The 23,965-nt window shown below is 36.3% G+C and overlaps 1 protein-coding gene across 1 annotated transcript; it reads right to left on the bottom strand.

The window, feature by feature from the left end:
- Nucleotides 1–4,564: 4,564 nt before the first annotated feature.
- NRL (neural retina leucine zipper) lies at nt 4,565–22,878 on the bottom strand. Its single transcript, XM_072415130.1, has 3 exons — nt 22,701–22,878; nt 12,459–12,890; nt 4,565–6,194 (listed from the first exon to the last, which is right to left on the bottom strand). Exons 2-3 carry the CDS (start codon nt 12,888–12,890, stop codon nt 5,817–5,819), a joined length of 810 nt encoding a protein of 269 aa, XP_072271231.1. The 5' UTR covers nt 22,701–22,878; the 3' UTR covers nt 4,565–5,816.
- Between the last annotated feature and the right edge of the window lie 1,087 nt (nt 22,879–23,965).

Raw genomic sequence — 23,965 nt, 5'->3', positions numbered from 1 at the left:
AGAAAAACAGAAAGGCTTCTTCTGTGCCTATTGCAACCCATATCAATGCCAATTTATATGATCAGGGGTCAAAGCTACTTCCTTGACCAGGATCCCATTCCACATTAATCCATCTGTGATCTTCTCTCTTACCTCATTCCAATGCTTAAAGTCCAGTCCCAAAATAAGAAAGGCATTAGATCCCCCACAGTGAGTAGAAATGATAAAGGAACAGTGTGCTTCATAGATCGATCAAGGAATGGACGTAGACAGCAGTGAGGAAAGTAAACTAAACCCTGCAAAAACACTATGATAGTGACGGTCAGGAACCTAAAAGTACCTTCTACCTAATTCATGTGTTGGATTAAAATTTTACAATTCCCTACATTTATTTTAAATAAAAGAAAATTTGTATATTGTAGTGTAAAAGCCATTAATATCAGTAGAATGCTCTAAAATTTCTCGTTCACATTGTGCAAGTTCTTTCAGCAGCTACAGGGAATATTTTGCAGGGGTTATTGTTACCACATAGGTTGTTACCAATTACTACATACAATGGTTCATATTCTGCAGTGTGGACTGAGCCATCCAGGCAGAAATCCGGATAATCCGAAAGGTTCCAAAGTTTTTCCTTGAAACTATGTATACGCTGCACTAGTTGCTTGGTAATGCAATATATGGAACTATGACCATGACATTATGTTAAATTGTAACCAGTCACCAACTAGAGAAACTTTACCTTTTAAAGTAATGGTTTCAGCTAAGGATATTTAGACTCCTAGTGAACACAAATTACAGTTACTATACGGCTATTTGCAGGCAATATAAGAGGTGGGTATTCACTAGCTAATCACAGCTTAGTAATAGAAATGATAAATCCTATGGGAAAGAATAAAATGTAATAAACAAAAAGTAAACATGGTATGTATACAGGGCTGACATCCAACCTTTACCCAAAATAATATAAAGGGTCTTTAAAAAATGTCAGCACTTTTTTATTTTTGTTAAAACCGGTGAGGGTGGGAGGAGTAGTATTTGGTGGTGTGTCAGAGTGTAAAGCTACATACACACATCCAATGGTTCTCGCCCAATAATTGGCCCAGAGCCGATATCGGACGATAATCTGCAGTGTGTACAGCGCCTGTCATCCATCATCCGAAAGACCGTCCTGGTGGATCCACGGACAATAGACGACGAACGATCGTAATGCAAGTGAGGAGCACAGAGCAGAACGGTGCTGTATGTACAGTACTCGTTCATGCATCGTGCAGTGCTTAGTCGTTAAATGGATCGTGAAAGATCCTTGCGTCTTTAGTTACCTACTTTACCTTACAAGCTGGCTGACCTTGGGGTTTAGTATTAGAGTTGTACGCTGTGAAAAATATCCCTTATAAATTACAAAGCATTCAGTGATATACTTTTTTGTAGGCGTAATTCATCTCCGGGGTAAAGTTCTCTCTTGTAGAGTGGTCTTTGAGTAGATTGAAATGTTCAAGAATGGCCATACTAGTGGACATCTAGCTACAGCCATGGCTACAAGGAATGAAGAAGGAAGATTTGCGAAAACAGAAGAATACCAGTTGAAGACATTGCAGCATCTAAGCACTTGTGCCTGTACTCCAGTGTTTAGGCACCCACCTGGCAGACACTATACTGAACTGTCATGTATCAGGGCATAGGCAGAACCAATATTCACATTCATCTTTCCTGCTTGTTGACATAGATACCAATAACATGGTAGCAACCCAATGCATTATGGCATATAGACATTGTCAAATGATCTGCTGATATTTAAACATAGCTTAAAAATGGGGAATAAAAGTATTTTAACTGACTTTGATTGTGACATGGTTGTTGTTGCTGGGTGGGTTGGTTTGCTATTTAAGAAACTGCTGATCTGCTGGGTTTTTTACACACAACCATCCCTAGGGTTTACAGAAAATGGTCCACATGAGGGAAAACATCATAATCTCTAGGTAAAAATGCCTTGTTGATGACAGTCATCATAAGGGAATAGCTAAATTGATTGGAGCTGATATACAGGCAACAATAACCAATTGTTACAACTGAAATAGGCAGAAGAGCATCTCTGAAAACACAACACATCAAACTTTAAAGCAGATGGACTACAGCATCAGGTGACCACACTGTGTGCCACTCATCTCTACTAACAACAGGTACCTAAAGGCTACAATTTTCATGGGATTTGGTCAGAACAAAATGAAAAAACATGACCTGGTCAAATAAGTCCTGATTTAACCCGGACAAACCATTAAAAATGAACTTTATGTAACTTTAGGCCCTAAGGAATCATTGCTAAAGCAATGTGAAAGGATGTGAAGATCCAAAGGAAGAAAACTCCCCATAATGGTGACCAGTGTAAATAATGGCGCTTACAGTTGTGTCTAGAATACCACCCTTATAGACAACTTAACAGATCAATTATGTCTTGAACCACTAATTTTACCCTACCATAGGCCCCACCAGGAAAATCTGCCAAAAGCTGTTCACCCACCCAAACATTTCCCCCTCCCCGTCACCCCTGTATCCAATACTTGATAACTGGGCTTTTACACCAAGTAGGCAGGACCCCCCTGGATCCAGATTTTGGAGTTGTCATCCCTGGGCTCCCTAAAACCACTGGATCTCTACAGACCAAGACAGTTGGCCAATTTTCTCCACTTTCTGCCCCCTAGTAGAGGCTTTACCCATCCATTTAGTCCCTATGATTCCATATATGAGGGACTAGGTTCGGATAGACATGTACGGTCAGCAGTATATTCTTTTCTTAATGACCCACTTGGAGATTTTTTACCGCCCTTTCTTTCCTGATGAGAAGAGGAGCTGGGCATCTCTCCAGAACACCCTAAAAACTGGTTAGCCCACCACTCATCCATCAACAGCAGGTATCAAGAACTGAATTACGAATATGATTGCTGAGGTGTAGTAAGGAGGTGGGCTCCATGCTCCATATAAATTGGCCATGCCGAGTTCTACAGCCCTTTTGGTCTGGGGAGAGAGAAGTTGTCTAGAGATTTACAGACTATACAATTCCTGATGACCCTGCCTTTTTCATGTTACAACATAGCTCCCTGTCACTCATATTTTAGAAAACCTCAGTGATTAGACACCTGCCAAGCAAAAATTTGCATCCCACTGAACTTGAAATCCTCCGCCTGCCCCTCTGTAACCCAGTGGTTTTGCATTACTAATAGGATCATGCACTTGGAAGACCTAACTGTGGGCCTTCAAGACAAGAATGAGAGATTTGAAGCAACTTGGTTCTTTTGAAAGTTATTTGTAAACTTCCTCAAAACAAGAAATATCTGGGTAACTGAGATGTATATTTCCTAGGTAGCCAATATTGACTGCTTATGCCTTGCTCCATAGTTTGTGTTTTATCTGAAACCAAATCGAAAAATACTTGTAATAGTGGCATGCCAAATGATGAGTAAAATGCTGTATGTTTGCCCAAAGCTGTAAAATGATTGTTGTCTTTTTGATTGCTAATGACCCTTTTTGATGTACAATTGTTTTCTATGTTTGTATGGTATTGACTAATGTAAATGTTCAATATGAGCACATTTGATATTTCAAGGACATCTAAATGACTACTTTTCTGTTGTCCTCATTAGACCACTTATAGAACCTCATAACTCAATTTCCAAGCAGCTTTTTAACCTGTGTGATCATTTTTGTAAAATGACATACATAATAAGGCCAAAATGAATTATATATCGAACATGCAATATATTCATAATAATACAATTGTACATGATAACTGCCACACTCTGTATGTTTTTCTGTTTAGTTGTAAACTGTTATATGTAAGCACTTTATTTTTGTACTATAAAAAGCAAATCAGAAGAGAAAAAGCATGTGTTCAAATTCACTGATCTGTGAGATAAAACTATTAATAAATTGAAAACATAAAAATACTGTATAATTTATTAAAGTGACCCTGTCGACACCATCAGTGACTGTGAGTAGAAACATGCTGAAATACAACAGGAATATAACAAGAAATGAATCTCAAGGGATTCTGCTGTAAAAACTCTGCATAATTTATTTATCTATGTTTTAAATAGATATTTTTTCTGTTATAGATTTTTTGAATACAAAATAGTAATAATATTATTAAGGAAAAAGAAAAAAAACAATTCTGAAAACTTTTCAAACACACAGCCAAGTCTGCCTAGTAACACGCTAACTTTGCCCCTTATGTGCAAGGAGTACGGCCTGTGAAGTGTTGCATTTTATTTCAATTCACAATCACACACATAAAAATGCAATAACTTAATGTTTCCCTCAAAAAAAGACCAAAATACTTTTTTTCAGCTCCCATAGATGGAGCAGACCTATAGAAAGAGGAAAAGAAAGCACTCCTGGATTGGACAGGCTCAGCCAGTCCGAAATAACTAAATACATTTTATTTATTAGCATGGGCAAAAGTAGGTAGATATGTTGAGTAGCTTAAGTATATTCTACATCCCTTTGATTACTAAAGCTATCCATATACTATGCAAAATTTTTGATTGATTAGGTCATCAATTAGACAAAAGCATAAAGAAATCAATCAAAACTATTTAATTGATGATCGTGTTTATGCTCAATATTTGAGTAATCCATTGGGCAGGACATTTTCTTGTCAATTAGTTTAACAATTATATAGAAATAAGAACCATTTTTTTGTGTTACAGTTGATATTTCCATTTGATGTAATGGGAAAATCAAGTGTAACTGACATCTGGTACATTGAATACTAAATCAATCACAGTATGTATGAAAACAACACTGTATGAAAACTGCATAGTTTATGCCTAGCATTAGATATAGCAAATAAACAAACTTTGTAGCCAGTTGAAATGTTAAGAAAAAAGACCTAATCTATTTAACACTGAACCTCTAATGACTTAGATGTGTCAGTAATTGAAGAATTAAAGGATTTGTAATAGAGTTAAATGGCAGTGAAATCAACTTTGTAAATAGTATGTAATACTTTCTGTGTTCCCATACACCTATACAGGCTTTTGACAGCTGCAGCAGTCGGACAATTTCCTGTTTGCTAGTTGCTATAGAGAGTTGACGTGTAAAAGTACTTAGGCAAAGCAGCTGTGTCTATGGAATGTTACCTATTTCTCAGCAAGGCATACTTTTTATATAATTTGCTGTTTTTCCAGTTCTCCAACATGCCAATAGGAAGGGCCACCATCAGAGGAGGACAAGGGGGATTTCTGTGCCTGGCCCTGAAAAAAAGAGCTTGACTTTTGCAATGCTTGAACTTTTAGACATGTAAGAGGGAGGGGGAGGAAGTTTACTTACTATGGGGCCCAGGAATTTTCGATTGTGGTCCGGATAACATGCACAATTTGATTATTTTTGTTTGGGTACAACAGATGTTTCAAAAGTTTGTACAGTTAGTAAGGATCACGGGAGGTAATGCATACCATTTACAGTCTTAAATATAAAAGATTGAGTTGTGTTATAAGTACAGGAATGTTCTTTATAGATTTATAGAAGGTTAAAATCTCCATAAATTCTGGCTCTGTTACCGCAAACACACAGAGCATGGCATGGGAGGTGGCATTAGGTTGGTTTATTAAGATTTTAAGGGGGTAATAAACTATTGAACAGTACATGCGTATCATGTTAAAGTCGAATTCACAAACTGTTTATTATGTTCTGAAAAATAATGGAGGGGCAGTGAATGTTTCTCAGGGTCTCCATGATGCACATTAGGGGCTTTGCATAATAAAAATTTTGTTTTCAGGGTAAGGTCAGTCTCCTGAACGAGAGTAACACTTTCAGAGTTGGGTTTCAGTCTTTTCATTGGAGAATCACAGGAAGAGCTCAGCTCCAGACCCATTGTCTCCCCCTGTACCCAGCACATCTGCCCCAGTGCCCCCTCCCGTAGCATTCAGAAGTTTCTCATATCGAGCTCTCCAACCGTCCCTCTCTCTGGTCACCCGAACCACTTCCTGTTGAAGTTGCTGTAGCTGGCGAGACAGCTGACACTTTTCAGTCTCCAGGACATGGCGCTGCTGTACCCGCTTGTACCGACAGGACTGGGCATACCCTCTGTTTTTCAAAGTGCGTCTGCGTTGTTTTAGCCGCAAAGCCTCCTCTTTACTGAAACCACGAAGCTGGCGGTTGAGCTCCCGCACTGACATTCCAACCAACTGTTCATCAGAGAAGCGTTCAGATAGGGGAGACAACTGTAATATAAGACAAGGCAGTTAGAGATGTTGTGCTGTTTGTGTGAAGTAGAACTTACAACACAATTATTTGATGGTTCATTAGTTACAGGAAATTTTAAAATTCCTAATGGTGCTATGCATGGCTAAAATACGGCTCAGGGTAGGTCTAAAACAGCAAACTTTGCTGACCTGCCTGATCAGTATCTGCTCCAATAATGAATAATTCTTCTAAATCTCTATGTACAGGGATTCAGACATTCCCTCAAACATTCCTTTGTGAGAATCTTCCAGGTCCATGTGTTTCAATGGCAGTAATCGAGTCCCATCGGGGAATGTCTGAGGAGATGTCAGCTCTTAGTATTACATTAGCTTGTCAGGTGTGGCATGAGAAGATCTTGATGTAGGTAATTGTCTGGATCAGCCAAACAAACATATTTGTGCAAACCTGTGTAGCAGCCCTTTATTGGGATAGGCTTTAAGTGTTAAAGGGCTAGGTCTTGGGTTTCTTGACTTTTATAGAACTTAGTTGCCCATAGGGGAGTGATGGTTGGATGCCTGTTGCTGCATAGGCACTACCAATATGGGCACAGCCATCCACTACACTGGAACAGTTACCCTCTTGCCTATGGACTATTTTGGTACTCTTCTGGGTAGGTAGCTTTTAGGTGTCTAAATACTGGAGAACAGAGAGCTAGAGGGGAAACCCTCCCGAGAGGGGGAGAAGTCACAGCAGCCAGCCCTGAAGGACTCAATGGCCTGACCAGGCTGTGAAAGCTAGCTAAGAGCTCTAAGTATTGTATTCTTAAGGAGCTCCTAAGGTAGTCTGAAGAAGATAGGCTATTATGAGTGAACCTGGGTGATCCTTGAATTTGGATCTCTGAATGCTGCAGTTGGGTTGACTTTTGTAATGTTCTACTACCCTTGACCCCTCTGCTGTGTGCGTTGCACTTTTTATAATAAAACTATAAAAAAAACTACAAAACAGGCCAAATCAATCACCCCATCCAGATCAATCTAAAATGTAGGCCAGCATTATTATTTGTTCAACGTGCACCATAGAGAGTATACATGAATATTACATTTTATCTGCACTTTATATATATTTTTTATTTAGAGGAAATAATTCCATAATATCTCCTTTGCAAAATGTGTCACAAGAGATTAAAAGCGCTTTCATCATTTTAATATTCTTTATTATAATATAGTGAGTTCAAGAGACAATATCGCAGGTTTGTGTAATGTTAATAAAAAAAACTTATCAGCAGAAAATGTATTGGTGTCATCTTAGACAGAAATGAGACTGTTTAGCATATCCAGATAAGATTTTTACAGTATATTTTGTGATAAGGCCAGTTAGACTGAGCTGTAGCCAAAAGGTTAACACGCAGGTAAAATAGACATTTTTTTAATCTGCCAAAGGATTTGCATTTCTGCCCATGTATTTATGCCAGACTGGCAACGTGGATGGTGATCTGACTTTTCTCAATACCAGTTAAAGAATACACTTTGTTCACTTGCCCCTTTGCAGCTTATACTTGGACAGTGAAGGTAGACCAACAGAGTGATTGAGTGAAGACTTGTAAAGACTGGCATTGAGCTTGTCCCAGATCTTTTACAATTCTTTGCTAGGTGCAATTGACCTGTTTCAAGCTGAATTTGTATTCCTAAAGACTTCTAATGCCACTCATCATCTTCCAGCCCAATTACTTCTGTACACATGATTCAAGGATGCTGATACCAAGTCAGATTTGGGTGCTAACATTAGATGCATTAAAACAAATGTTAGACCCCTTTTTAGTGTAAACATAATTACAACTGTTGTAATTTACTGATATCTACCTGGAGTTTGGCTTTAAACAGTTACCTGTATTTATCAAAGGCAGCCTACATTTTGCAAGCAATTCACTCATTTCTAATATGACATATAAAAACTTAGTGTGTATCAGGCCATGTAAAAGTTCCTCAGGGGTTATTATCAAGCACTTGTGACTACTGTATTAGAAAAACTAATTGCATATATTTTTCAGCATGTGTTTGGTATCCTTCTTCAAGCAGAAATAAAGACAAGTTTCCACCATTAATGTGCCATACATATACATGAAAAGGGGTCTTCATGCTTTCCTGTGGGTAAAGTGCAACGGCACTATTAAAATTTAAATAGACTGAACTCCCCCATTCATTTGCATTAGTTCTCAGATGATACTTGCCTTGTTACAAATCTCTCCAAAGTCCTTTTCCATTTTCATTCGCCTAGATCATGAATGAATGTAGCCTATCCTACCAATATCTTATTTATTTATTTATATTTATATTTCTGACTTTTAACCTAATTATGTGGGACATGTCAGACCAAATTTACGGACTACTGATAAAGGTTTAAAACATAATTTCTCAACCAAAACTATGAATGTAAGTGAAAGCCTCAGAGCGATGGGCAGGTTGTCTCTGGACACAACCCATCCATTCTCCTATCACAGCCGCAGACCTGCGATGGGAGAGTGGCAGGTTTTGGGTGTAATGAAGTAATGAATACCTTTCCTTTTTTTACCTTTCCAAACTGTGATAGAAGCAGGTTCCGGATTTATTACATAATTTACATTTACATTTTTATACAGATACAGTATACAGTATACCTTAGACTTTATGAAACTTCTACTTATGCATTAATATAACTTTTTAGTTTTTTGAATTCTGATATTTTACTTGTTTTAGCATTACCATGGTATTGCATGGTATTGCCAGTTAATACTGTGGTGAAATATTTTGATGATTCATACTCAGCAGTTCGGTCTCTGTGGAATAGTCACAGTTTTGTCATCAGTAACAGGAATGAGGAATTACCAGAGTGATTTGTTTTTGGGCTTCCAAGCAACTATGTGCATGAAAGTGCATGATTTGCACAACTATTATACTATTACAAAAATGATTGTACTCTGGTAACGGCATTTAGATTCTACCAGTAATGACTGACTTTACCATATGAAAGAACTTTTACTTTACATACCTATGTGCCATATGTTTTTCTCAACATTTACATGCAAACTAAGGTGTTCAGCAAAACTTTCTTGAGTTGGACAAACTGTAATACTTGAGTACTTTTTACAAAAAGGAGATAAGTATAGTAGTTGGTGCAAATATAAAGTTAAATGAAGTTAAAAATTTATACATTGTATATATATATTATATTTTAAAAACTGAATTTGAGTCAGGACTATGCATATTAAGTATTTACATATTCCAAACAAGAAGCACTTAAAACAAGCGATAATTAACCCTAAACCATAATCTTTTTAATGCAACAGAAATGGAGTTAATAGGGTTGACACCATGTGCTCAGGAATTCAGTGTTTCATAAAGAATTTTAGTACATTTTTATATCAGAAATTTATGAAACACTTTTACACATATGAAAAATTTCTTGCATATTAACAGTTATTTTTCTAAACTTGGAGCATATTTAAAGGTATAAAATATAGTGAAATTTTTAAATATACTGAAAAACGTAATAAATATGTTTTCATTTTGCCTTAACATGCAACTTAAATACCTTGAGGAACTTTGGGCTAGACACATGCCGGGACTCTACATGCTGAGTTGGCTCAATGTACAGAAATAAAAGATAAATGCTGACAGGCAGCCAGAAAAATATGTTCTCCTCTGTCTTAAATAAGTTCACCTGTCAGCAATTTTTGTAAAGCAGTGTTTTATTTTACTAAGCAATGTACACATGAAAAAATGTACACAATACATTATAAATGTATGAAAATACAAAATTCTTTGTTTAGTGTACAGAAGGTTTCAAATCTCTGCCAGTTTTCTCTGATAACATCATTTATTTAGGTCCACAAGCATTAATTAAAAAACATTGATAATGAAATACCCAGAGCATAGTTCTAAACTCTATTGCTGCCTATTTAGAAGATTTTGGCATTCTTGGCCACTTTTGCTTGACCCAGGTTCTCTGATACATTATTCTTTTTAAAATTAAAAAAATGGTTAAATGAGTGTAGAACCCATGATATTGGGCCTGATTTATTAAAGCTCTCCAGGGCTGAAGAGTATACACCTTCATCAGTGAAGCTGAGTGATCCAGCAAACCGGGAATGGATTTCTTAAAAGTTATTTGCTATTTGCAAATGTTTTCAATCCTGGAAAAGATCGATTCCAGGTTTGCTGTATCGCCCAGCTTCACTCATGAAAGTGTATCCTCTCCAGCCATAAATTGAGGAGCTCAAGCACAGAGACCTCAAAAATATGAACTTCTTAGAAATTAATTAAACTTTCAGGTGGTTTAAGACTTCCTCAACTGTCCAGAATGTTAATATCAGTATTGGGTGTGTTTACTGTTCAAGACGTGAATAGTACATAATGAGGTATTTAAGACATTTAGGCTGTTCACTTGCCAAGGAGAACTATCAACTTGCACAGGATATTTCACTTAACCTAGTGAATGTGGTGTAAGTTCACTTTCTGACTTTAGCCACCCAATCATGTACAAACAAAATTTCCTTTTTTTTTCATTGCACATGATAATTTGCAGAGCGTCATCTCATTTACTAAGTTAAGTGATATATTACTTGCAAGAGTATAATCCATTTGCTATGTGATCAACCTGCGGTCCTTTAGTAAATAAACCCCACAATGGCGCCCTTTTATGTAGGGTTTATCTGTAAATTAGGAAACGTGTTACAGCTATTGTGAACAATTGTGTGTCCCAAACATTCATTGAATAGGAAAGGCTGCAAAGGTTGCAATTAACCATTAGTCTGAAATAACCCTAGGTGTCCTTTGCTATTTTCTCTTCTACATCTGCATTATTAAAGATTAAAAATCCAAAGAATTGGGTATACAAGTTTTCTCTGTGACCGAGTGAGAACTGTCATGTGTGAAATTTTATGGGTGTGAAGTTTTTAGTGGACTGGTGTGTGTGGCAATCCTTAACAAGTTGAAACGTTCTCTAATCACAAGCATAGGAGACTTGGCTGCCTGTGTAATTCTGCTTTTAATAAGGGAAAATCCACTTTTGTTTATTAATGTCAGGATCATAGATGCTAACTTCTGATCTATGTTCACATTTTCTGTGGCATTGGAATGTTTTTTTAGGTGAACCAATATTTATTACCGTGTCTACTACCAATCTTTACTACCGTTTATGTTCATCTGGCTCAGTCTTATTATCAGCAGATTAAGTGATCAGTGACATGTCCGGCTTTATGGATATAACTGTACTGACAAATCCTGTCACACACAGTACCAGCAAGCAGTGTCACATGCATACACCTTTACTTGGTGCATAACGACACCTGAGAGATAAATAAAAGCAATGTCCAACACATCTGAGGCAACACAAATAGCACTTGGGTCCCCTAATACAGACAGGACCAGTATAGGCTAACAAGTTATAAAACAAACTCACCTGAAAACTCTTTTTGAATGTGCACTGTTTATGATCTGACCATACCTAGCTGAATGGAATGGGAATGAAGAACTCCCTGTGTAAATATATAAATGGTCCATATAGAGAACTCTCTTCCCAATTATTCACTTTGAGATCATTACAAAGAAGAAGATGGCACTCTTTGCGACTGGAGGAAAAGAAGTTTAGGCTCCGGATAAGGAAGGGATTCTTCACTGTAAGGTCTGTGAAAATGTGGAATCGGCTCCCTCAGGAAGTAGTTTCAGCAACTAATATAGATTACTTTAAGAGAAAGCTGGATGCTTTTCTAGAAGCACTGAATATATTTGTGTATTAAGTTAAGATACCAGTGACTGTTGATCCAGGGAACATCCAATTGCGTCAGGGATGTGCCATGCATTTTTTTCCTCTGTTGAGGCAAATTGTACCAGGGTTTTTTATTTGCCTTCCTCTGGACCAACTATGTCTTATAGGGTTTTATATCTGGGATATGTTTTTTTCCCTAGTGGTTGAACTTGATGGACTTATGTCTTTTTTCAACCTTTTTTGTAACTATGCATACGCACAGGAGTATTATCATTTTGGCCTGGTCAGTCAAGACAGTCAAAGATCTTGGACCTGGAAGAGGACCGGGTGAAGATGCCAATACTTGCGACAGATCATGAAGGGATCAGTTTAATTGAATAATTGTGCACAGGCAGGTAATTTTTTCTTTCATTGTAAAGAGACATAGCATTTTTAACTTTAGTTCTACTTTATGTAAAAATTTAGACCAGAGCAATCATTCACTCAATTGTATCAAAACAATGTTTAAAAGAAAAGTAACCACCTAGTTGTTTGTATCAATGATTTTCATGACCCCTTACCTGATGTTGCTGTGCATTCATATCTTCTGGACTTAGCAAGTAACTAGCAGGATGAGTATTGTGAGGATGCTGCCCCCCAGTCCTGTATCCTCCCTCCATCCCTTGTAGAGTAGGTGCAGCTCCACCCATCAGCACCTCCACTGCATCTTCAGGTGTTAGCGGTAGTCCCTCCCCACCCATCTGTTGCTGTAAAGCTGCCATCCAGTAAAGCTCTTCCAGACTTGGACGAGGTGGTCCTGCTGATTCAGGGGTGTCACTGAAGGTAGGTGAAGGTGGTACTGAACTGCAGGGAGTAGAGCCTAAAGATGGTGGAGGGGCTAGGCGTGTAGCCCTTGGCTCAGGTGGCTCCCTCTTTACCTCAAACTTCATTAGGTCAAAGTCATTAAGGTATTCAAGCGCCAAAGGGGTGCTGGGAAGATCCGACAGAGCCATCTGTGGAAAAAAAAGAGTGTGAAAATATGAAGAGGGAGTGTTATAGAAAAAATGTTAACATAACAACCGCAGAGTAGAAAAAGGAAAAGTGACAGACAGGCTTTTTTTACGGCACTAGATGATATATTCAAGTGTTTATTTAGTGAACAAACATGTGTTCTAAGCTATACATAGCTCTGCGTGCTAGAAATTTTGCGAACACAGATTATCCAGGGAAAAACATAAATCTGTACTCAATTTACAAAAAAAATTTACAGATATGAACGAGATGGTTAAAATTACTCTGGCCCGACGCATTTCACCCATTTAGGGCTTCCTCAGGGGATTTGAGAGTTCAACATTGTATCTATCAATGAATATAGCGACCACATATAAAAGATAAGGATTAGCTGCCATCAAAAGAAATATACTAGTAATGTTCTGATGGTAGTTAGAAGTCGAAATGCCCACATTGAAGGGTAGTGGCAGGAATGTTCATATACGATTGAGGGACTGAGGAATTAGGTGATAGTTTTATTAAAAAAGACCGCAAATCATCAGTGGAGACTGTATCCCCTCCGGATTATAATTGATGTACTCAAGGGTTGTTTATTTTCTTGCGGGAGGTAGCAAAACGCTCAAGATTGATGTTTGGTGTTTAAATTAAGTCTTAAATTCATCCCTCCAAGTAGTGCCAGCAGTTCAAGGCAATTTTTCCTTTGGGGTATGGTGAGCCATCAGCAGCCAGCCAAAAGGGCTGGTTTATTTAACAAGCACACATGTCAAAACTAAACTAAGATTTTCTAGCTAGAGTCTTCTTGTTTTATAAGTATTCTACTGGTCGATGAGCTCCTTTCATTAAAATGATCTCTAGGAAGATATAAAAATGCATTTGACGTGCACTCACTTGACTTAGCATTGCGACTGGGTGAGGTAGAGATAGTATGAGGAGCCAAGCAGACTTATTGCATGTATATGGCAAACGGGGAACATGCTGATGGGGGGGTTATTAACTCATTAATGTGTTTCTTGCTTGTCGTTATTCAACCGGCTGCTCTGTCTTCTCTGTATTCTTCAAATCAAAGTGCTATGACTATGGTTGTGCTTTCTAGTTTTATGGCTATGTTAGTACAAACTCTTTTCATGCAGCAAATGAAAATCAAGGCCCAACCAAATTCCCTTATCTACTTAGTACTTAGATAGTACTGAGAGCAAAACAACAGCTCAACAGCCAGGTAACTGTAGATTGCAGAAGCAAAGGTCAACAGTGGCAGCCTCCTTATTTCACTTTATAACCTGTGTACAAGTATATACAAATTGCTGAAGGTACAGTCACTTCTAATGGAAGTATGGTACTTTAAACTGTAAATGATCTTGGACCCTAAAGTAGCAGCTGCTGTCAGCTTTATCGCAAAATGGCAACCAAATCTAGAGATCCTAAAAAAGGTAATATTAGTTCTCTAAACTGGCAACACATTTCCTTTTTGAACAATGTATATGCTTCAAAATGACTGTTATCATCACAGAAAAGAGGAAAGCATTATGTTATTAGAGTTTTGAGATAAAATATAACTAGGGGAGATAAGGAAAAAGACAATCTAACCCGTTAAACTTTTATGAAAATATATTCCTCAAAAGCCACATATGCATTGCGTGCATTAAATAGCTTTACACATCCAGATATAACACTGTAAAAGTATTATCATTTTGCTGCACATATTCTGTATGGGTATTGAAGGGGCACACAAGGTCATTTAAATGCAAGCTGGCTGCAGAAAACCACAGGGGTGTTTGGAGCAGATACAGAAGGAGAGAAAGCAGCACAAGTGCAAAAGTTGTTTACTGTCGAATTGTTGCCCAGGGGTGGAAAACATTCAAATAGGGGATTATTCAAAAGTATTGGTTTTGACATTCACCATTTCCTCCAACATTTACATTTTCTATACATATTTCTACGTGTTTTTTTTAAATACCAGTAAGTCTCTTGTGGACATATTTTCTTAGCCTGAGTATAAGTTTTAAAGGCATAATAATTGAAAAATGCAAAGTATAATTTATATACTGTGTTAAATTGGCAACTTTACAGGGTATGCCTCAAAGAAAAAATAATTATCCTGCATTCTAGGGCATACCTCTGTTGTCACATATATAAATATACTGTTTACAGGAATCAATATTAAATATAAAGAAACAATAATGTTATTATAATTTAATATTTTTATCAGTTCTTGGATGTGCATTTTTTCATACTTTCTCATAACTAGTCACTTTAAATATATTTATTTTGTACATCATTTATTTAACCATTCACATGTAGGCAATTTTGTTGAATTATATTAAAATAAATACACAAAGTATGAATCTGGATGTCGTTTCTATATAGCGTTGCAATGTTTAATACCAAAATGCTTTTTATTACTTTTATAAACTGGGAACTTTACTATGACATAATTTCCTTTTAGATTATTACTGATCAAATGTAGAAAATAAAACTATTTTTGCAAGATAGTATTGCCAAAAGAAATTCTATTCTGAACAATGAGTGAATTACTCTGGTAATACCAATCATTTTTTCCCAAATCATTGGACTCATACCCTAGGTATAATGACTGTTCCTTAAAAGATATACAGTTGCATGAGCTGAGGTTATATATGGCCTAAAGGAATGTATAGTTGTTTTGCACACAGAATTACAGAAATGAAATGAATTATTAAACAGCGACTCCTTCCTTAGTACAGCACAAAGATTCAATCAGACAAGAGAAATATGAAAGCTGAAAATCCTTGTCAAGCATTAAATCTTTATCTGTAGGATGTAAGGATATATAAAAAAAATAAAAAAAGGTTTACACATTTATAGGCTTTAAAACTAAGATACGTTGGCCCAAAAGCCAAAAGAGTAAAATTTTCATACTCATTGATTACTGGTGACTTTGGTGTAAAGTGAATTACCTCAATGTCCCAGGATACATACCATTTTTATAAACGTTAATAATTGCGTTTAGTTTGATCATCTCAATGCTGATATTTAAGACAAAATCAAAAATGTCAATATTTGCGTAGGAAGAGAAAACAAACCCACCGAGTATTAAAACACATTTCTGCCAACAATTCATAAGCTATTTAAATATTTCTGATTCAATCAACGTTTATTAAAAAATGGTATTTGCTTTTCTAAGAGACAAAGAACCCTGGCTCTATTATTCCATGATGGATTTAAATTATGAGATGTGATTCCTTAAAAAGTTCTTTGTCCTGGTGTCAGCTTTAACATTCTGGGCTTGTCATCCATTTTTGTCTCATTGACGATGTTTACCAGGACAAATAGAGAAGAATCTCTCCAGCAGGGACAAAGACAATATTTAAAATCTGACGTGTCCTAATACTAGGTAATATATGCCAAACTACCCATACATACATGGTAATTATAACTTTTTCAGATACATGGTAATTATAAATTTTTCAGATACAATTAAAATGTTTGTAAAAGATACTCACAAATATTCAGTGAAAATATAGGAACGTTAATTTTTATGTTCTGTGTATGTAATAAAAATGTATTATAATAATGTAAAATTCATAATAATATAAAATATATTTATATATTATTATTCTCTAGTTTCGAGACAGCTCTAAATATATGTAATATATATATATATATATATATATATATATTTATATTTATATTTATTTAATATTTTGTGTATATAAATACATCAGTTTTTGCATAAAACCAAATAATAAATATTAAAACTAATTTACTTTATTGTAAACATAATAATGTTTCATTATGTTTTGGAGCTAAGATCTATCTAACTCCCCTCTTTAATTAAACAGCTATGTAATGCTCAGAACAGCTGCTTTATTTTTACTTACAGAAAATGTATTTTTTACATGCAGAAAATATTGTTTCATTGCTGTGGATTGAATTATGGTATGTCTCAATGCATATAGTTACATATGCATCAGCGTTTTTCTTTAAATAGCCCAGATTCCTTGGCTTATTAAAAAAGAAATGTACTTGCATTGGTGACATCTCTTTTTGAGGCTAGTTGCCTGGCTCCCATGCTTTGGCTTCACTGTCCTTATACCTAATTCCGAAAAAAGGAGCAGTTAGGTTAATTGGCTTTCCCCCAAAAATTGACCTTACACTGTATTTAAGACATGACAGAGGTAGATTGTGAGCACCTTTGAGGGACAGTTGGTGACATGACTATGGACATTGTAAAGCGCTGCGTAATATGCCTGCGTTATATAAATACTGTAGTATATTAATAATATTAATACAGGCATAGAGATAAGGAATTCTTACTTTGTACTCTTGCATTTCATGTTTCTCCTGGATCTTTGGCTCAGAAATATCAGTCATCATTCCAGCAATTGCAGCCAACATTTTTTTTTTTAGTATATATATGTATAGTAGAGAAATCAGGTATACTCAAAAACTCAGTATACTCAAGTATAGACAGGAACACCTTACGTTGGTCAAGGGAAAACTTTTGTTGCTACCAGTATGGACCAGGTGCTAACTCCAGCTTCTACAGTAAAGAATCTGTACGCAGAAGGCAAGAGGCTTTTAAAAGGCAGCAAAGCCTATGTAGAAACAAGGTAAATCACCATGAAGATGGAGCTATTATGAACATCTAGACTACATACAATCTAAATGTTACAGTCATTAAAATTTAACTGAACAAAGGAGGCCAGAATATTGCCTGAAATAACACTTACTATCTTTTGTGCCAGTAAAAAAATCATATTTTCTAAACTACATGAATATGTCATGCTTGCACTATGCATATAACTTGGGAGGATACTACATTACGATTACTATGCAAAAAATTGGTAACCTATAACCACAGCATTGTAGTACACTGTTACTCATATTAACCATGGTGCATACAGATACCTTGAAACAAAGGGGTTAATTTACTTTAATAAAATAAACTAAATCAATTTATGTAAGGCTATCTCCCCTTTGCAGGAGCAACTGACGAGTGTGATTTACAATATTTATACAGTACATTTTTCAGGAAGCACTGTAATGATCAAATCAGAAGAATCATCAAATAACAAATGTTTCATCTACCTGAATAATTGCTTACAAGGCAAGCCAGTCTGCGGGTAACCTGTAGCTCAAAAAGATGAACAATGACAGAAGCAGACTACCTAAGAGTATGCTTTTCTATGATATATTTTTTTAGCAGGCAAGATTCTCAAGGTATGTGGGAGCCGGGTGGCAAAGGTATATTCTTTAAATTTCCAATTCCATAGGACTGGCTATACAGTTGAGCTTACACAACATGGCAGAATCTGCAAAAGTTGGCCATTGTTTGGAAAATATGACTGATCATACAGATTTAGGCAGTGTGCTCAGATAAAGCAATTTATTATTACACAATTGTGTTTGCCCTTTCTAAATAATTATGATAACTGAAATCACCCAAATGGGTCTAATCAAAAGTTTCCATAACTTTTAACTTTTTAACTTGATTGAAATCAGTGTCTTTGTATATATTTATCGTCAATTTAGGTTTATTGGGAAAACAAAAGAACTGGCAATGAACTTGAGAAAAGATAGTTCAGTTGTACAAATAAGGAAAACAATAGAATAAAAGCCCAGTTTTTAAAATACCTTTCAGTAGTGTCACCAATAAAAAGTGTAAGGTGAGTGGTTCTGTTGTTACCAAACCATGGTTAGGTAGACCAACCAAATATTTCATCATGATCATCTCTAATATGATTAAAAATGACTGCATAGTATAACAAATCAAAAATTGTAGCAAGATATGTAACCATTCTGAACATTTACTGTTACTGCATAAATCATAGAAGTCGTCTTTGTTGGATGAATATTAGCCCAATACAAGATTTTGAATAGACTGCTTTCAAAATGAGACAACTAGCTGGATGTTATGGCCCGTCACACTAAAAACTTCATGCAGCTTAGGCTTATTGTTACTTTCTATCTCATCCGGGGCAACATTTGGATGCACATCCGCATTTTCACAATGATATCTGGTTAGAGATCAGATTTAAAAAAAAGTATTAAAGTTTATGAGAGTGGCATAAGAATCAGCTGATGAGACAGAAAGCAAATAAATTAACTGGAGGGGACTTGGACATAGGCAGAGAAATAGCTTGAGAGTGCTGGATGGAAACAAGAATGTTTTGGTCAACTATGGAAGCAGATCGGTGGTTAAAAGACAGTATAAAGGATTATAAAGGAGAATGCTATACAATACAGTGTTTATGCAGTAAAAGAGGATGGAGAGTAACTGCTGAATTTTGTACAAGATTTAGGGTTTTGGTTTATTAATGCATGGAAAGATGCTGATCTATATTGTGCATAGTGATTGAGTGTTCTACAAAGCATACAGCAGGTGGCGCTGCAGCTGTGCTTGTTTTTTAATGCATTCTGCTCTAAACCAAAAATGTTTGCTTGCTTACAATGTGAGGCCATCTGTCTACACATGGAAGTGGAAATGAACACAATAATCCTCTGAAGAATACACTAACAAATCCACCAAGAAATTTGTCAAAAAGAAGAAAATAGAGTGGTTATGGACTCGCCTATTCAAGCCCCTGATTTAAATCCCATTGAAATGCTGTACAGAATATAAAATAGGCAGTTCATGGAAGAAAACACACAAACATATTGCAACTGAGAACTGAGAAATTAGAAAGGGGGAGAAGAAATGACTGATAGGTGAATAAGTAATTAAATGGGTAAATATGTAATAAATGTAGACTATTACACTAAATTGCTTACGGAACACATGGGATATTCAGTATTGATGTTTCTTTATTTTAGTTTGGATCATGACACCAGAAGGTAAGGGGTACAAAATCAATCAGGTGCTTTACTGTACTTCCTCTTCAGGAATATTAGATTTTGTTAATGAGTGCCAGGGGTGTAAGAAGGTAGATTAAGCAAATCTCTGGGTTTAGGATGGTTAGGAGATCACCTGGCTTATTGAGCTTAGATTGTTCCACCTGTTCTGAAATGGTGGAAAAGAAGTCTAACCCTGTAATTTACGGGCTTTTTGTTTATAAAGATCTCTACATACAGGCCAATAATCAACCTAATGTAACCGTGTGCATCCTCAATCTGTTACGTGTCTGTCTATACGTTGAAGCTGGCTATCCCATCCATATAATAACATATGTACTGTATAGGATTGAAAATTTAAATTTATATATGTAGATGTAGTAATGTTTGCAACCATCATTTACTGTTTTAATCACCCCCATGCAATTCAGAAGTTTTGACTAGTCAGCAACCTAATTTTACTTATAGCATATCCAGATAGTTCTATGGGTTTCTTGATAACAAGAAGTTTGGGTGCTGGATGAAAAGTTTCTGACTCCAAAAGCTACATTTATACAAACGGCCGATGGCTTTGACATGTTGATACTATAGTAAGGGAAAGAATAACACAAATACGATTCCATCTGATCTATTCTCCCCTGCAGAACAATAGCACTATAGGCCAACCACAAATAGCCATATTTGAAGACAATCTCTAATAGGTGTAGGCAGAAAATTCTGTTTTATTGAAATTGGCTTGACTGAGACTTAGCAGCCTGCAGGAGTTTACAGAAGCCAACAAATGCTCTCAGAGCAGCAAATACCAGACCTGCCGGATTACCAATCTTGGCCTAATCATCAATCTAGAACAGTAAATCAAACAATATTTTACAGTTAATATATTTGCCATGCTCCTGTCTCAGTGCCCTGTTTTAACATGCATTATTATTATTTGATTCTTAATTGTTCAAAATTCTCCTCAAGATGAGGTTATTCCCTAGGATATATATTTCAAGACCTCACTTGTCCTATAACGTGCAGATAATTCCGTCTCTGAGCTCCATCTTATCCAGGATTTAGTGCTCAGATTTGAGTGATACTGTCTGACAGTTCCTGCATTTATCCCTCACAACGCCTTACAATATAATACAGCCCCACATCATGTAGACACTACAGTAAGGGGATTAAAATTAAAAAATTAAATGGGATAAACAAATAAATAGATCAGGGGAAAAGTAAGGGGATAAGGTACAAAGTTAAAATGGTGAAATATATTTTAATCAATTCATCATCTTCTTAATTAGCAAACATTTGTCATTGTTTAATCCCATGGTTTTCATTTCACAGTTCCCAGTTGGTTTATAAAAATCTGATCCTGCAACTTTGTTTATATCTTTTTTATGTATCTATTTTTACTCATTGTGACTTTATCTTTTGTGTATATTTATTCAAAATTGTCAAAATCTTTAAATATATATTTATTTTGGTATGCAGCACATGCTCCAACAAGTTTTCTATGTACTGCTTTTTCAAAACTTTTACATACAAATGTTAACATGTCAGGAATAAAGACAGGAGAAAAGTATGAGCAAATAAAAAATACATAGCTGTATATGTCTGTGATTGGGTCTGTGAGTAAAGGATATGAAACTTTTTATATGGCAACAGATTGTGTTCCAAAGGTACAGTATGTCTTTATTCTCACAGTTAAATAATATATATAACAGTGTATATATATTTGCTACAGTGTTATATTTCAAGCTTGTTTTTCATATTTGCAAAGTTTTATGCTTACTTAGGCCCCAGCTGCACCTTACAGAAAATACAAGAAAAGCATTTCTTAGCTTACAGTCGCTAGTAGCTTGTATTTTTTTTTTTTTGAAGAAGAAGAAGAATTGTAGTCCTTCCACACCTATAGGGCAAAAGACTGCCCATATATATTATAAAAATATGGTGGTCTACACTACTTTATTTTTATATGAATAGTTATAGGGGCTGTATTTCCTACATAGCAGTTAAATCTCTGCTAGATAACATAAGTAAGATTATGTAATAATTTGCAATGTAAAATCATTATAACAAACATTCTCATAGGAAACACAAAACACAAATGAAGGCCACATAGTCAAATAACTTTTTTATCACACATATTTTTAAAAATCTAGAATTTGGAGTTTTCAAAGCTAGCTGTTCTTCTCACACCAGGCCTAGGATAAAATTAGAGAAAGGATCTCAATAGTGCAATAAAGCCCCAAGTAAACGTATTGACAGGACAAAGGTGATCAGAATCTGGAGCCAACATCCAAACAAACTGATATAACACTACCCATTCAAAGATCAGCCTAGAATTATTCTCTTCTGCAAAAATGTAACACCTTCAGGTCCACTGGCATTTAGAAAGTTGGACAAATACTTTTCTATGCACTTTTAGGCCCTCTTTTCCAAAAGTTATCTATATAACGATTCCACAATGTATTACCCATTTTTATAGCACATTACTTTCAAATGAATAACTATAAAGCATATTGATTCACTCTTTCTTATCACGGCATACAGATACACAGGCAAAACTGTCTACTGGGCCTTTGTGGAAGTGCCAATGTGTCTTATTACTTTTAGCACTTTAGGTATCAATTAAAAGCCTGGAATTAGGGAAAACTCCAAACATTATTAACCTGCATAGAAAAGCTAATCAAACAGTTACAGGGGAGTTGTTCTTTATCCATCAATCTATAAAGCACTAATGCAACGCCTTCATAGGTGAGTGAGGGGATTTTTGTGAGCTTTATTGTTTCATTGAGGATACTGGTATGAAATAGCGAATTCCTTGACACGCTACAATACCACTATTGAACATCCATATCTAATGCTATAATGATCCTAAAGTAGGTTCAGTAGAATGGGACAGCAGGTGAGTGGGAGAAACAGGCTGGGACAGGTTGTGCCACAGAAAGGTGACGGTAAATGAATCACACATAGTGACAAAGTCCAGAGCACACAAGACAGACAGGAGTCTAACTTACTCTGAGTGTGTAACACTGTGGTCAGCTCTTCCTGTGTTCTCCCTTTTCACAAATCCCCATGCAAATCCTGGGCAAAGCCTGCTCTGCCCCTACGTGCCAATCTGCCTGCCCTTGTGTCTACCAACTGCCCCTGTCTGCTGCCTGTGCCCTGGGTGCAGGGGTTAAATAGCGGGCCCGTGAGCTCACACTTATCTCATTATGGGCTCTCCAATAGCTGCAGCCAGGGAAAGATAGGGAGGGAGAGGGCAGAGGGCAGTGGGGAGGGAGGGGGTGCTGGAAAATTATTCACAGAGTGTTGGATCTGTCAGATCCATGGCTAAATCTCTCTAGTAAGGTAGCAAGAGAGGGGTGGAGGGCAGAAAGTACGAGGTGAGGGGGTGTGGGAGAGTCTGGTACTGTCCTTGCCCATTCAACATGAAAGTTCTGCCCAGTAACAAGATAGACAGATTTCATAGTAAGAATGCAGACAGAAAAACAGATAGAGGAAGTGATGGATAGATAGATAGATAGATAGATAGATAGATAGATAGATAGATAGATAGATAGATAAGATAGATAGATAGATAGATAGATAGATAGATAGATAGATAGATAGATAAATGCAAAATTATGCACATGAACATATAGAAATAGACTAATAGAATAGAATAATTAAGAAAACTTAAGAAAAATAGAATAATTAAGAAAACTTTTGCTAGATATTTATTCACTACAAAAAGGGTGAGAAATAATTAGGTGATGACCAATGTGATGTTGACTTGTAGATATTACTAGATAGATAATAATTATACACAGTTAAATGATGGGGAACACCATGCACCCACAATTTATAGATCACATAAAACATATTTTTTAACAAGAAGGTGAATAGACCATGGACCCTGTGCGTTGTACCTGTGGACCACCAAACATTTCAGGTGGTTGCCTGTCACCTAATGTTATAGATGGTATAGAAGATAGTCTGTCAGTGTTTAATAGTTGTTGGTTTGTCACTGTGTGCGAATCCATCTCTAATCCCCTTGTCACAGTGTGTTAGTGACAAGCTTTGCTTCTATTGTTGCGTTAGTTTGGTTATACTCGGGTCAAACCGACTACCCCCCCAGCACCACCATGATGTAATGGTGCCTGTCCTCTCCCCTCCCCATGCTGCACCTCTTTCTCCGGATAATTAGCAGAATGAAGTGTTAAAGGGATTACACAAAACAATCCTTTAAAGAGAGATGGGATTAAACACACTCAGTGACACACAGACAGCGTGTATATAC

Source organism: Pyxicephalus adspersus, chromosome 6 (assembly GCF_032062135.1).
Source record: "Pyxicephalus adspersus chromosome 6, UCB_Pads_2.0, whole genome shotgun sequence".
NCBI lineage: Eukaryota > Metazoa > Chordata > Amphibia > Anura > Pyxicephalidae > Pyxicephalus > Pyxicephalus adspersus.
Note: the sequence above shows the minus strand (reverse complement) of the source record. Positions and strands in the feature narration are given on the sequence as shown.

Excerpts from the sequence above, each read along its gene's own strand:
- NRL (XM_072415130.1), bottom strand. The coding sequence starts at position 12,890 with ATGGCTCTGTCGGATCTTCCCAGCACCCCTTTGGCGCTTGAATACCTT. Across the intron at positions 6,195-12,458 it reads TGAATGCACAGCAACATCAG|TTGTCTCCCCTATCTGAACG; the intron begins GTAAGGGGTCAT and ends CTTATATTACAG.